General features: G+C 46.6%; 1 protein-coding gene across 2 annotated transcripts in view; it reads left to right on the forward strand.

Moving 5' to 3' along the window:
• The first annotated feature begins 1,637 nt into the window (after nt 1–1,637).
• The window catches only part of LARP4 (La ribonucleoprotein 4), an 81,833-nt gene continuing 69,384 nt past the window's right edge, over nt 1,638–14,086 (forward strand). The window contains exons 1-3 of one of the 2 annotated variants that reach the window (XM_073576698.1): nt 1,638–1,758; nt 10,431–10,575; nt 13,084–13,245. In XM_073576698.1, coding sequence (XP_073432799.1) covers nt 13,128–13,245 — 118 coding nt within the window. In that variant the 5' untranslated portion in view covers nt 1,638–1,758; nt 10,431–10,575; nt 13,084–13,127. The other variant, XM_073576697.1, reaches the window with a different exon arrangement.

The raw sequence follows: 14,086 nt of genomic DNA on the forward strand, positions 1-14,086 counted from the left end.
TGAGCGACTTTGCCTTTTTTAGGGTCGAGTCGGGTTTCATGAAACCAGACTTTCTCAAAAGTCGAGTCGAACGAAATCGGCCGACTATAGGGAAAGTCGTGAAAAGTCATGAAACATGAAACCCAATGCAAGTCAATGGGGAGAAAAGTCGGCAGTGAGTGGAGGACTGTTAACACACCTGGCATGAATTTTAACCCTAGAGGCGGCGAAATCTCTCTCTCCTCTCCCGCTACGCTCCGCTTCTCTCATTGGCTGAAAAAAGTCACGTGCAAGCATTCGGCGAAACCCGACTTTGGCGCTTGGGTCACCGACTGCATGGCCGATTTCATACTGTGGTCGGGTTTCGTTTCATGAAACCCGACTCTGGCGAAAGTCGGCGACTTTTGAATCTGACCGACCTGTTTCGCTCAACTGTACCCCCCAAAAATTAGGTTTTTAAAGTCTCGTAATATTGGCAGCACTGCCAATATTCCCTTTAAATTACTTGTGTTAAAAGATAATTCCAAGTCTCAGAGAGACAGAAGAGTCTGGGACGACCTTTGACACTCTCAGTGCAGGAATGAATGTGTCGCATGAATTTATGTCTTTTTACATCAATTAAGGAATTTGCCCTTCAGACCTTCTGGGGGCATCACAACACATTAGGAGATCCCAATCAGAGGGCAATAAAACTTCCACACTGTTCATCTATGAACTGCTCCAATATTCATGTTAAACCAAAACCTATCCAAACAGTTATTAACCTCAAAATCACCATTAATGATGATCCCTTCAAAAACAAAACATACCATCAAAGGAGAAACAATGAAGGAACATATTGATCTAAAAAATTATACTTGCCAGCAAAATTACTAGGACTTTACTGATGGGGTATTTGTCCAGGCCATGTGCTATACAGCGAGAGTGATAGTTCAGCTATTGCCCAATGGTTTGAGCCGGGTGACGTTTCACAATTTCCTGATGGTCACAGCTTTGTATATCAGGGTGAGGAACTTGCCACCCTATACGGACTCTGTATCTCATTGAGCGGTATTGTGCTGCAATGATATGCTTTTTTAAATTTTGTATGAATAAAATCGTATAATTTTTTTGATCAGTAAGTTCCTTCATTGTTTCTCCTTTGGTGGTGTGCCCCAATATTTATCCCTCTCCCATAATGACAATTCTGCTTCACATCACTTGTCTTTTCTATTGCGTTATTTCTGTGTTGTCTTGTGTATAAATATGTGACTCTTCAGATGTTGTATTAGTCTAGCCTGATGAAGAGACCTGAGTAGTCTCGAAAGCTTGCAATGTGTTACCATCTTTTCAGTCAGCCATTAAAAGGAATCAACCACTGAGGACTCTCAATCCTAAATATTATTTTGCTGACCATAGCCACCAATCAGCGCTCAGCTCTCATTTCTGAAACCGCTCTGGTTCAACAGAAGCCGCCCTGCCATTGGTCGCCATGGGCAGTCCGTTTTCACAACTACATCCCATCGTAAACAGAAAGATGTCTGGTCACATACGCTGTAGCCGGAGCGTCACACCCGCCACCCACACCTCCCCGCCAGACACCACGTGTCTCCCTCACTATCGCCTCATGTCAGCGCGCGTCATTAATTGACAGGGCCCCGCCCCTTCCTCCTCCCCTTTCCGCCTGTTGCCCTGCGGTAAAATGGCGGCTGCCGGCATGACCTGCAAGGAACGCAGTCCTGCAGCACGTGTTATGATGGCGCCGGCCGCTGACCCCTGACTGCTGGAAGTGATTTCTGTGTGAGCATGCGCCGTACAGGCTAATGGGACGGCTGTCTGCGGAAGAGGCCGGGCTCCAGCGCCGCAGCTCGGGGAGGGTGTGGGGGCTTGGCCTGTGTGACAAGCAGTGCGGGCCCCGCCGCTGTCACTCACTCGTCCTTCCTTCCTTTCCCGCACTAATCCTCGTCGCCCTCCTAACCCCCCTCCCCCCGAGAGTCCGGGCCCCGCTCCCTGCCGTGATAGGATGCTCTTGTTCGTGGAGGTGAGCACCGGAAAATGAGGGCGAGGGGCCGGGAGCCGCCATGTGACTGAGGCCGGGCTGACACAGCAATCCTCCGCGGGCCGCGCTGCACCTGAGCGGTGAGGGGTGCGGGGCTGGGGGGACGGCCAGCACTGACGGCTAATCCGGGGCAGCGAGGGCCCGAGGGGAACAGCCGGAGACGCCGCACTGACCTCTGTCGGAGCTGCTGCTGGCGGCACAGTCAAGGTGACAGGGAGCAGAGCTGACACTGCCTGCCATATGGAAGGCCCGGCCGCCGCCATGTGCTCTGTCCTTGTGTATGTACTGGCGTCACACCACTGCCCCCATCATCATCACAAAGCACGGGGGTCACACCACTGCCCCCATCATCATCATCACAAAGCACGGGGGGGGGTCACACCACTGCCCCCATCATCATCATCACAAAGCACGGGGGGGGGGGTCACACCACTGCCCCCATCATCATCATCATCATCATCACAAAGCACGGGGGGGGGGTCACACCACTGCCCCCATCATCATCATCATCATCACAAAGCACGGGGGTCACACCACTGCCCCCATCATCATCATCATCACAAAGCACGGGGGTCACACCACTGCCCCCATCATCATCATCATCACAAAGCACGGGGGGGGGTCACACCACTGCCCCCATCATCATCATCACAAAGCACGGGGGGGGGGTCACACCACTGCCCCCATCATCATCATCACAAAGCATGGGGGGGGGGGGTCACACCACTGCCCCCATCATCATCATCACAAAGCATGGGGGGGGGGGGTCACACCACTGCCCCCATCATCATCATCACAAAGCACGGGGGGGGGGGGGGTCACACCACTGCCCCCATCATCATCATCATCACAAAGCACGGGGGGGGGGGGGTCACACCACTGCCCCCATCATCATCACAAAGCACGGGGGGGGTCACGCCGCTGCCCCCCATCATCACAAAGCACGGGGGGGGGTCACGCCGCTGCCCCCCATCATCACAAAGCACGGGGGGGGTCACGCCGCTGCCCCCCATCATCACAAAGCACGGGGGGGGGTCACGCCGCTGCCCCCCATCATCACAAAGCACGGGGGGGGGGTCACGCCGCTGCCCCCCATCATCACAAAGCACGGGGGGGGGGTCACGCCGCTGCCCCCCCATCATCACACCACTCCCTTGCTATGCAGTGACCGAACTACTCCCATCATGTGGATTAGAATCCTTCATAACACTACTACCCTCAACATGTGTAGGCCGTGCTCCTGGGGAACCAGGATTGCTTTTGTATGATGGGATGATTTCTATGTCTCTAATCCTCTAGATAAGATGGGGAGTGATCCCTGTACCGAGCTGGTCCCATCCTGGGTGGTTATGTGCGGGGGAGCGATCCCTGCCGCCGTCCTGGGTGGTTATGTGCGGGGGAGCGATCCCTGCCGCCGTCCTGGGTGGTTATGTGCGGGGGAGCGATCCCTGCCGCCGTCCTGGGTGGTTATGTGCGGGGGAGCGATCCCTGCCGCCGTCCTGGGTGGTTATGTGCCATCATAGGCGAGAATCAGCTGGGCTGCACTCCTGCGAGCACCGGTCAGTAGTCTGAGGATTTGGCTGGTTGGGTGATGTTCAGCGTCATTAAAGGTGTGATATATTATATAATGAGCACATTGAGGTTTCCCATCCCCCAGTCGGTGATTGCTGAACGTTACAACACATCCTGCTGCCTCTGCCGCGCACCAAGGATGTTGCCGTTGACCGCTTATCTTCCATTTTGTTTGGAAAGCCTTTTGTAGCTGACCTGCAGCACTTCTGTAACGCTGTTAGTTTGATTACAGGTTACTTTGGTCACTGCGCTCATGCAAGAGAAAACTAACTCTGAAGTACCTGTTCTACCGATTAGGTGCAGGATTATAATTTTATACAGCTTGCAGGGAAAGCCAGGTGACTGCTGATAGTGCTGACACCACGACCTTTCTACAAAGTTACCAAAGTCTCTTAAGTGGCATCTGTGTTTGCACCAATGCATTTCAGGGCGGAGGCGGCTATTGATTGGGTTACAGGGGTCTGGGAATACTTCCAGTATACTGTGTATGATGACAGCCATGTTTGTCTTCACTCAGCTTTCCCAGAGGCTGAATAGACCATGTAGTAGCTTTTGAGGAGCTCAAAGACTGAACTTTATTTTTGGCCTTGTCACACTGATTCCTTTACCCTTTAGCTGGTCAGTTTAGTACCGTTCAGGGCATGTGTATGGGGGTCTGGAGAGGGCACTGTAGGCTGAATGATCCTTTGCCAGACCGCTGGGTGATAAATCGTCGGTTTGTGGCCATCGCTAGGTAATCCTGTGTGGAGGTGATGACAAGCTGAAATTGCCATATGTAGGAGCAGCAGTTGTCAGAAAGGAAGCCTGTGCCCATGAGATGTATGGAGTAGGTCTGATACACACTATGCACTTTCAGAAAACTTAATTTGCACCCTAGACTTGGCTGAAGTTTTGATCAGTGGCGATCTGGGTGCTGGAGGATGAAGGTGCAGTAGTGTTCAGCTGAGCTGTGTTGTCTTTCACAATAAGTTTTCATACATATTGGGGGGGAGCAGTTGAGCGCTCCTGCCCCTTCTCCATCAGTGGGCATCTCCCAGCAATGATACCACCTGTCATGTCCTGTGCTTATGAAAATGCAGCTACACTTTAACTGTGAAATGACAGCTGCCATCCACAACTGTGCACAGCTCGCTGTGTTCCTTGGTACAGCAGTAGTACCGACGTGAGGCCTGTGCTCCGCTACCATTAGCTGTGGTGGTGGGTCCATAGGCCCCAAATAGACGCTAATGGTGCACTCGGTCACTCTTCTACGGAGCAGCGGTAGTTTGCAGAAAACACCCGGTTAAAATGGTTGATAGTGGCCACATGTCCTTGAAGGTATACCTGCTGTATTACCAGCAGAACCGTGCAGCGGTGTGAATCCTGCTCACACCACATGTTGGCTCGTTTTGTTTTTTTATGCTGCATGTGGCACAGTACCCTAGGGCACTTGGGTCTATATTTGTGTAGCTTGTGATTGTTGGGTGAGCGCTCAGACCCACATGTCACGTTAACCCTGTTGATCACACTACTGATTAACACAAGGGACTTCTGACAAAATCACTTAAACAGTTTTTGCAAGGCAAATGCAGGCATGCTGTAAATGTAAAACCAGGCAGCGGAAGCCACACGTGCTTGTTCTGACACGGCAGGTTCTCCCATGGACAGTAATGGCGGTCCTGGGAGCTGCTGAGAAGCTGGATCTACGCACAAGGGCATTTCTGTTTTGCATGTCTGATAGGTTTGTTGTACGTCCTATAGATAACTGAATGGGAAAGGAGAAATTTTGCTGTTTCCACCAAGCTAGGATTAAAATACAAACATTAAACAGATTATTAAAGTGAACCTATCAACATGAAAATGCAGTCCAATCTGCAAGCACCATGTTATGAGCAGGGGGAGCTGAGTAGATTGAAATGTTTAATTTCTGAGAAAAGATTCAGAATAACCTGTGTTGAAATCATTACATCCTCTGCTCTTCCTTGGGCTTTCAGTCCAGTGGGCGGTCCTATCAGTGACTGACAGCTGTCTTTGTATAAGTAGGCATAAGAGTGATGAGCTGTCAGTCACTGATAGGACCGCCCACTGGACTGAACACCCCAGAAAGGGCAGAGGATTAAATGATGAAATCACAGGTTAGAAGCTTTTCTCACAGTAGTAGATCAATCTTCTCAGCTCCTCCTGCTCTGTAACTTGGTGCCTGCAGATTGGGCTGCATTTTCATGCTGACAGGTTCCCTTTAACTCCGATTGAAGCTATATTCAGATGTGCGTATTTCACAGTCCATAAACAGACTGCTTTTCCTGGACTGACCTACACTCTTATCTGTGTCTGGGGCTGCAAGTTCATGTTGGGAGGCCCAAGGTCAGGCCGGGCATTGGTGTCCATGTACAGCGGTAAAATGCGCCTTCCTGAACCGGCCTTAAGGGTATGTGCACACATAGTGAAATCTGCTGCGTTGTACAGTACCTTTATTTTCAATGGGAAAAAAAAACGCTGTGCACATGCTGCGGATTTTTCCGCGGTTTACAATCCGCAGCATGTCAATTGTTTGGTGCAGAAACGCTGCAGTTTTACACCTCATCCATTATGAGGTGTAAAACCGCAGATTAACCGGCAGGACTTTTGTCTTGCGGATTTACCTGCGATTTTCTCTCCAAAATCCGCACACCCAGAAAACTACGTGTGCACATAGCCTTAAAGTACTGTGCATATTCAGTGCTGCCAAAATTGACATGGAATCCTCTTGTGGCACAATCTGCTCTGATGCATTGTGTACAAACCTTTAGGTTCAATTGTTAAAATCCTTCAACTTAGTAAGGGTACCGTTACACCTAGCGATGCACCAGCGATCCCGACTAGCAATATGACAGTCAGGATCGCTGGTGCATCGCTAGGTGGTCGCTAGTGAGCTGCCACACAGGCAGATCTCACCAGCGACATCGCTGGGGATGGGGATCGCTACTTACCTGTCAGACCCTGCGTCCTCCCGCACGGCTCCACGCGTCGCTCGTCGTCACAGCAGGAAGCGCCCGACGAGGAATGGTCCAGGAGCTTCTCGCGCGATCAGCGATGAGCAGCAGGGGAGCCGGTCGGAGGTAAGTATCACATGCAGCGATATCGCTAGCAATATCGCTGTAACGTCACAAAATCGGTGACTTTACAGCGATATTGCTAGCGATATCGCAGTGTGTAACGGGGGCTTAACATTGATACTTTGCTCATGGGACTCTTCCTTGTGCCTGTTAAAGGGTCATCTTTTCAGAACAATTCTCTCGTGAGACTGCAACAAGGACCCCCTGATTGCTCCCTACGGCCCTTTATATATCATACAGCAGCCTATACTTGCATGCTTGCCTTGTAGATACAGATTATTGTCAGTAATGATCGTGGCTGCTGCATTATCTGTGCGTCTGTGGGCAGCTGTGCCTCCTACCCAGTGGCTGTCAAGGTTAATAGGACACCACCCTGTTGAACAATGTGTACTGCAATCACTTGGCTGGAGAACACATGTTATCATTGCTCGCAAAGTAGCGGCAAGCCTGGGCTGTGACTGCAAGCAGCAATGCCTGGATCTCCTACTGCCAGAGTACACATAGGGGAAGCAGGAGTGACAGCCATGTGATGCCATCTACTGCACATCCTGACTCTACGGCAATATGACTGGTGACCTTGAATAGACCGGTAATGTAATCTGGGGAGATGGCATTTTGCGCAAGTGAAGCTTTTTTTTTTTTTTTCTTTAGTTCTTAATAATTTTAGATTGTAATTACAATGCAAATATATAATGAGTTGTGTAAATTCTTTCTATTGTAGGAGAGAGCAAATATTAAAAGGCTGTGATCGAATTGATGACCTCTAGACCTGGAAAAGTCAAACCTCGGTGTCATAATCACTTGCGTAGTATAGTCATGGCCTTTCCCCAGCACACTTCACTATTTTCTCAGCATATCAAGTTTGTTTAAAAATAAAGATGAACTTGTAGCTTTTTTTGTCTTTTTTAGCAAGTTTGTTTTATTCCTGGTGAGGATTGAGGCCTCCTTCCAGCAGCTATGTTTCCTTTCCATGTGCACAGCAGTCAGTTGGTCTGTGTGCTATGTGCTAGGACACGCGAGCGATGATTCAGTCACCCTGCTCAGTCTACATTACACAGGTTTCTTTTATGGACGTACATATATGGGGCATGTAATGGCAAGCCGCCTGTGGACCACTCGCAATGTGTATGGGGCTGCATGCGGTACCAGTCACATCCTCATCATGTGAAGTGACTGCTCCAATTGTATCTCTGTCCTCTTCAGACGGTTTTTATGTCTCTGGCAGATATAAACCACAACCTGTAACCTGTCCAAGAACAGAACCACCAGGAAGGCTGTAACCTCTGAACATTGGTCTATAAAGCCTCTTAGACAAATGTTAATCCTGCCAAGTCTTGTGCTGACTAATTTTAAGTCCTTTAGGCTATGTTCACACACTTTCATTTTTTCAACCTTTTTTTTTTTTTTTGTTTTTATTGCAAGTTTTCAGCTATTTTACAGTATTGGCAAAGTCTAAGATTTCAGAAATCTCATGCACACAGCTTGGGGTTTTTTTGTCCTCAGTATTTTGTGCAATACTTTTTTGCCGAATGGAGCATGTCACTTGTTTCAGCATTTTTCACCCATTGAAAGCAATGGGTGGTGAAAACACACTGAAAGAAGGTAGGTATCAGTTTTTGCTGCATTTGTGGTACCAAAACCTGATTAACTCATATCGGCTTTTTTTTTTTTTTTTTTTTTTAATGCACTAAACCTTATCAGCATTCACAAGACAAATGTACCCTGACACAAACTATGCAAAAGCTGCTTTTTTGAAGTAAATTTCTTACTGCCAAGAGAACAGGTTTTGTCTTAGAAAAAAAGCAACGTGTGAATATAGTCTAAATCCAGCACTTTTACAGTCAATGAAAACAAATGAGACATTCAGGATTATTCTTGATCTACGATGAATTAAACCAAATTTTCCTGCCTAGTAGGTCTGTAACTACATCATTGTGAAGTGGGTCCTGACTGGGTGGCTGCTGTCGTGTCGGTCCATATATCGCCAGTATATGATAGCGAAACTTATTGGCAGCCATGGTGAGCTTTGTTACCGGCCATCCAACCAGGTCTTACCTGGGAAGATACAAAGACCTTGCCTAGGTAGGCAGGTACACAGGCCAGTTTTTTTTCTTTCAGAAAAATCCTACTCTGATTCTGCGGCAGACGACCCCCCCCCCCCCCCCCCCCCCCAGGTTTCTGCCACGGAATAGCAGTTTTAGCTCTACTTTCAATGGTGCTAATCCATGCGAGGCCGCATAATGCAGTTATGGGTAATCTTCGTTGAGGATCGTCATGAGGAATATATGTGGATTTCAGTGCAGGATTAAAAAATCGCTCTGAGCTGGCCCTGTAGACGAGTCGAAAATCTTGTTTGCTATAGGTTTGTGTTATTCCTTTACTTTGTCCAACTGGTTTGTCCACATCCACTCGCTCCTTCGCTTGTATTGAAATCCTGCTATCTGTTTGTCTTGCTCCTTGTGTGCTTGGTATTTACCATAGAATGAGAGCAGCCATGTTTAGGAACCGCCAATGTTTGGCTACATAACCTGTGCACCTGGAAACGGTGATCTCACTGTGATGGGGGCGTCTCTGGCCTGGTGTAAGAGTATAGATGGGTTTGTCTTCACATGGATTTATTATTCTTATCCCGACATAATGGAAAGGATTGCGTTTGTTTATTTTAAGACCCTATGTGGTCTGGTTTTGCAGTGCAGGGTCTTAATAGTGTTTCCCATCTAAAAAGTGATGTCTGAGTTTAACCCTTTACCTTTCAAGAATGTTAAAAACCGACGTATAACCCATTCTACTCTTGAGACCTATATTCATGCCATACGTGGGAGGACGTACACCGGACGCTCTCATTGCACAGATTCAGGAGCCATGTCCAACACGTATCTTCACTGTCAAAAGTAAAAGATGCACCCAAAATAATACCATTATAAACTACTCATTATCCTTCAAGAAAAACCATATTCCTTGGATTTCGCAATTTGCAGTGATTAGCCATGTGTGGCTCTTAGAGTATGGTGACGCTTAATATTTGGGAAACTACAATAACACACACATCTTGGCTCTTTATTGCCGCCCCAAGCATCGTACATCGCGATAGAACTGCAAAGTTTTTGCTGCAATTTCAGGAAGACGATATAACATATAAAGGGGTAAGAAGCGTTAAGTTACCCACATACCCTCTGTCCCTAGTGCCTGACCGCCGATCGACCGTAGTGCTACAGTTCACCAACATCTGGGTTATGGACATTTTGTCTAAAAGTGGGTGTATCCTGGACAGGCAGCTCTCGTGGACTGGAAGACATGACGTTGCAGGTCTTTGGTCACCTGCGATTGGCTGAAGTGGGAACAGCTTGTCATCCGTGAAATATCCGATGATGCAGTGCTCCAGTCACCTGACCGCTGCAGTCAATCACAGTTCTCTGGTCTGAAGATCATGGCTTCTGGTCCTGTTAGTTTTTTGTGGATGTACTAATCCTATCGATTCCTTAGGATGTTTTCAGAGTGAAAATCGAACTACATGCACCCATTGAATCAACTTTAATCAGTAAACCTCATACACACAAAGCATGGCAAAAAAACTTATCACCTTTTTTATTAATGCAGTTTCCATGTCAGAAAACTTCATGTTAAAACTTTTATAAATTGTAAGGATAGTAAATGTTGATGAGCTAACTATAGTAGAACTATGAACATTTGAAAAATGCCTTTGTATTGGCATTCAAATTTATAAACTTTTGTATGATTGCATTTTTTTTTTCCCCCCCTCTACCTAGGTGGCGTCTAAAGGAGCTGGTTTGAATCCTCACGCAAAAGTATGGCAGGAAATCCCGCAAGGAAACACTGAAGGTTCTGAGACTGTCAATGGCACAGAAGAGTCTTGGGATGAGGCAGTGGCCACAACAGAAACGCACATTGAAGGTTGGTCTATTTGTCATAAGCCATGTCTGCAAAAAAAAAAAAAAAAGTTCTGACTTGACAATGTTTTTTTCTGTAAATGTACAACTTCTTCGGAGGTCTTTAAACATCACTTAGATGTGGCAGTAAGAAATATATGTAGGGGAGAAGAGAAAGAAATGTAATAATGATGAATCGTATAAAAAAAACAAACACTTTATTAAACAAAAAATATCCTAAAATCCAATTAAAACATGAAACGCACACAAACACAATAGATATCAATACACCACGTGTGATTCATGTTTAAATTGGATTTTAGGACATTTTTTGTTCAATAGTGTTTATACACGATTCATATCTTGAGGTGAGCACATCGTTATTGCATCGCTGGTAAGTCGCTATGTAATCGCTGGTGAGCTGCCAGACAGGCAGCTTCACCAGCGACATGCGGGTAACAAGCGACGCACGTCGCTTAGTTACCCGCAGTTTATCTTAGTTACCAACGCACTGGTGCAGGGAGCTGGTAACCAAGGTACACATTGGGTTTCAATGGGGCGCGCGGCACTTAGAAACCCGATGTGTACCTTGGTTACCAGCTCCCTGCATCAGCGCGCTGGTAACTAAGGTACACATCGGCTTTCTAGGCGCTGCGCGCCCCTTAGAAGCCCGATGTGTACCCTGGAGACCAGCGACCCAAAAAATGTCCAGAGGTTTCCTCAGTGATACCCGGCAGGGGGGGGCCGGTCGCTGGTCGCTATCACACACAGCGATCTCGCTGGTGAGATCGCTGTTGCGTCACAAAACTTGTGACTCAGCAGCGATCTCGCTAGCGAGATCGCTATGTGTGACGGGGGCTTTAAGGTCAATGGATTGTGGAGACATCTGCTGCCGATGGGCACACAGAGTGGCTTCATTGCACTCCTGGTGGGAGTTACCAGGGCTCAGTATTGAGCAGTCTCATTAATGGGATGTGTACAGTTACATCGCTCCACGGCTGTCACGTTGGGCAGGAGAGTATGCGCCCGTGCAACCCATTTACTGATTTCAAATATTCTATACTCATAAATTGACAGAGGAAAAAAAAAAAAATTAAAAGATCTGCATTGTAATCGTCACAGGCAACATATAACTTTATTAACACTTTAAGGTAGTATATAATCTGAATTTGTCTTGGTGTTTAAATCAGGTTTTTGTTTAAAAAAAATACATTTCTAAAGATCTTTGTATTAAATGTAGTAAAGGAACTGGTCGGCAAGGATTTTATACAGGAACCTACAAATGATGGGGGACCTATCAAGAGTCCCTGTAAACTTTGTTTCAGGATATTGCACATCTACATGGCCACAATGGTCAGACCCTGACCCTATCTCTTGTATTGAAGTGTCAAATGAGCTTGTGCGAAGGTCTATGTGAAAGGAGGGGGATCTGTGACATATCAGCTGTGTACTGAGAGGTTACATGTAGTGATGAACGAGCATACTCCTTTCTCGGGTTTTTCCGAGCATGCTCGGGTGTCCAAGTATTTTGGTGTGCTCGGAGATTTAGTTTCGGTCGACGCAGCTGCATGATTTGCGGCTGCTGGACAGCCTGAATACATGTGAGGAATGCCTGTTTGTTAGGAAATCTCCACATGTATTCAGGCTGTCCAGCAGCCGCAAATCATGCAGCTGCGTCGACAAACTAAATCTCCGAGCACACCAAAATACTTGGAGGACACCCGGACATGCTTGAGAGAACCCAAGCAGAGAGTATACTCGCTTATCATTGTAGTCATACCTCTGCTGATATGGAACCTTCTGAAAACTCTTCCTGAAAGAACAGGATGTATGAGTCTTATACAAAAAAAAAAAAAAAAAAAGCCCCAGTGGGCTTTTTGAAAACTGCAGGAATAACATATATTTTTTTTTTTTTTTTTTATATATAGATCGTAATTTGAAGAAACAAATTGCAAAAAAAAGTTTTAAATACATATGGAAAATAAACAATCATTAGGTAATTCTGTGATAGTCTCTCTAAAAATACCAGAAAACGGGAACCTGTATTATAAGCTAGAGCTGCCCCTCTTAATTATGCAATATATATGGAGAGAGCAAAATGTTTCCAAGGCAAATTATTTACTATATCGACTGATTGCAACTCAAAATTCCAACCGCAAAAACTGGGAGAAGTTTTTCAGTATGTTATAATATAACCAAACATCTCTGCTGTATTGTGATATGTCGCAGAGACGATCCAACGATGAATTCCAGATCAGCAGTGTTAACCCCCTTCATATCAGAAAATCACAAATAGCCATAGGTAATATAAATAATGAAAGACCACTAGTAATGACAAACTGCCAAAAAGAAAACCCACTTATAAAATGAAGAGAGAACCTGAAAATGTAAAGTTTCTCACCCCAGGAGAAGGAAGCCTTGAAACCCCACATGTATCTCCGCTCCACACTATGGCTTCCTCGGGGAAACTAACAAGTTTTTTTTGTTTTGTTTTTAATGCTTTAATAAAATCTTTGTTTTTCTTTTTGTGCAGGCAATCTAGAAGGTTTGAGTGAAACGTGTAAACCCTTTGAAGTAATGTATTCCCCCCCTTGTGAAGTCAACAGGAATGGTCTTCAGTTAGAGGAAGCAGCAGCAAATGGAATGGAATTATTAGTACAAGACGAACTTGGATACCAAATGTTTGAGGTTTCAGGTAATTCAGTATTCCTGCCGCTCCCGGTCACAAAGTATGTGTCCCATGTAGTTTTATTGGTATTCTGTTTGTAAGCCATGGTTTGCATAGTGGAGGTCGAAGTTTTTTTGCACTACTGTAGATGGGCTATGTGCACACTGTCTTTTGAATATCTTTGTATCTGCTGGGTTTTCCCAGGCAAAACTTTTTTAGGATAACTACAGCAGTTGTGTTCCTGAAGCAGCTTCACTGGCAGTTTTGCTGCCAACATATTTTACTTCTATACTTTAAAGGGAACGTGTCAGCAGCTTTGGCCAATATAAGATGAGGCTACTGCCTTTTAGGGCTTATCTACAACATTCTATAATGCTGTAGATAATCCCCCTATCCGACCTACAAGATAAGAATAAGTTTAATTATATTCACCGGAGGGGGAGGGGGGGTGGGTATCGTAGGTCCAGGTCCGGTGGCACCCATCTTTTTGAGATGCCGCCCTCCTGCTTGCTTCGTCGCGCTCCTGTGCAGGCATGCTTATCTGCCCTGTTGAGGGCAGAGTAAAGTACTGCAGTGCGCAGGCGCTGGGAAAGGTCAGAGAGGCCCTGCGCACTGCAGTACTTAATGCTGCCCTCAACGGGGCAGATAAGTACGCTTTCACAGGAGTGCGATACCGGAGAGCAATGAAGCATGCAGGAGGGCGGCATCGCAAGAAGATGGGAAGCGCCGGACCTGCGACACCCCCACACCCCCTTCCGGTGAGTATAATAAAACTTATTCTTGTTATCTTGCAGATTGGATCGGGGGCTTATCTACAGCATTATCGAATTCTATAGTTGGCCCTGAAAGGCAGTGGCCGCATCTTATA

This window comes from Dendrobates tinctorius, unplaced genomic scaffold (assembly GCF_039654945.1).
Source record: "Dendrobates tinctorius isolate UK_male_01 unplaced genomic scaffold, ASM3965494v1 ptg000051l, whole genome shotgun sequence".
NCBI classification, from domain to species: Eukaryota; Metazoa; Chordata; class Amphibia; order Anura; family Dendrobatidae; genus Dendrobates; species Dendrobates tinctorius.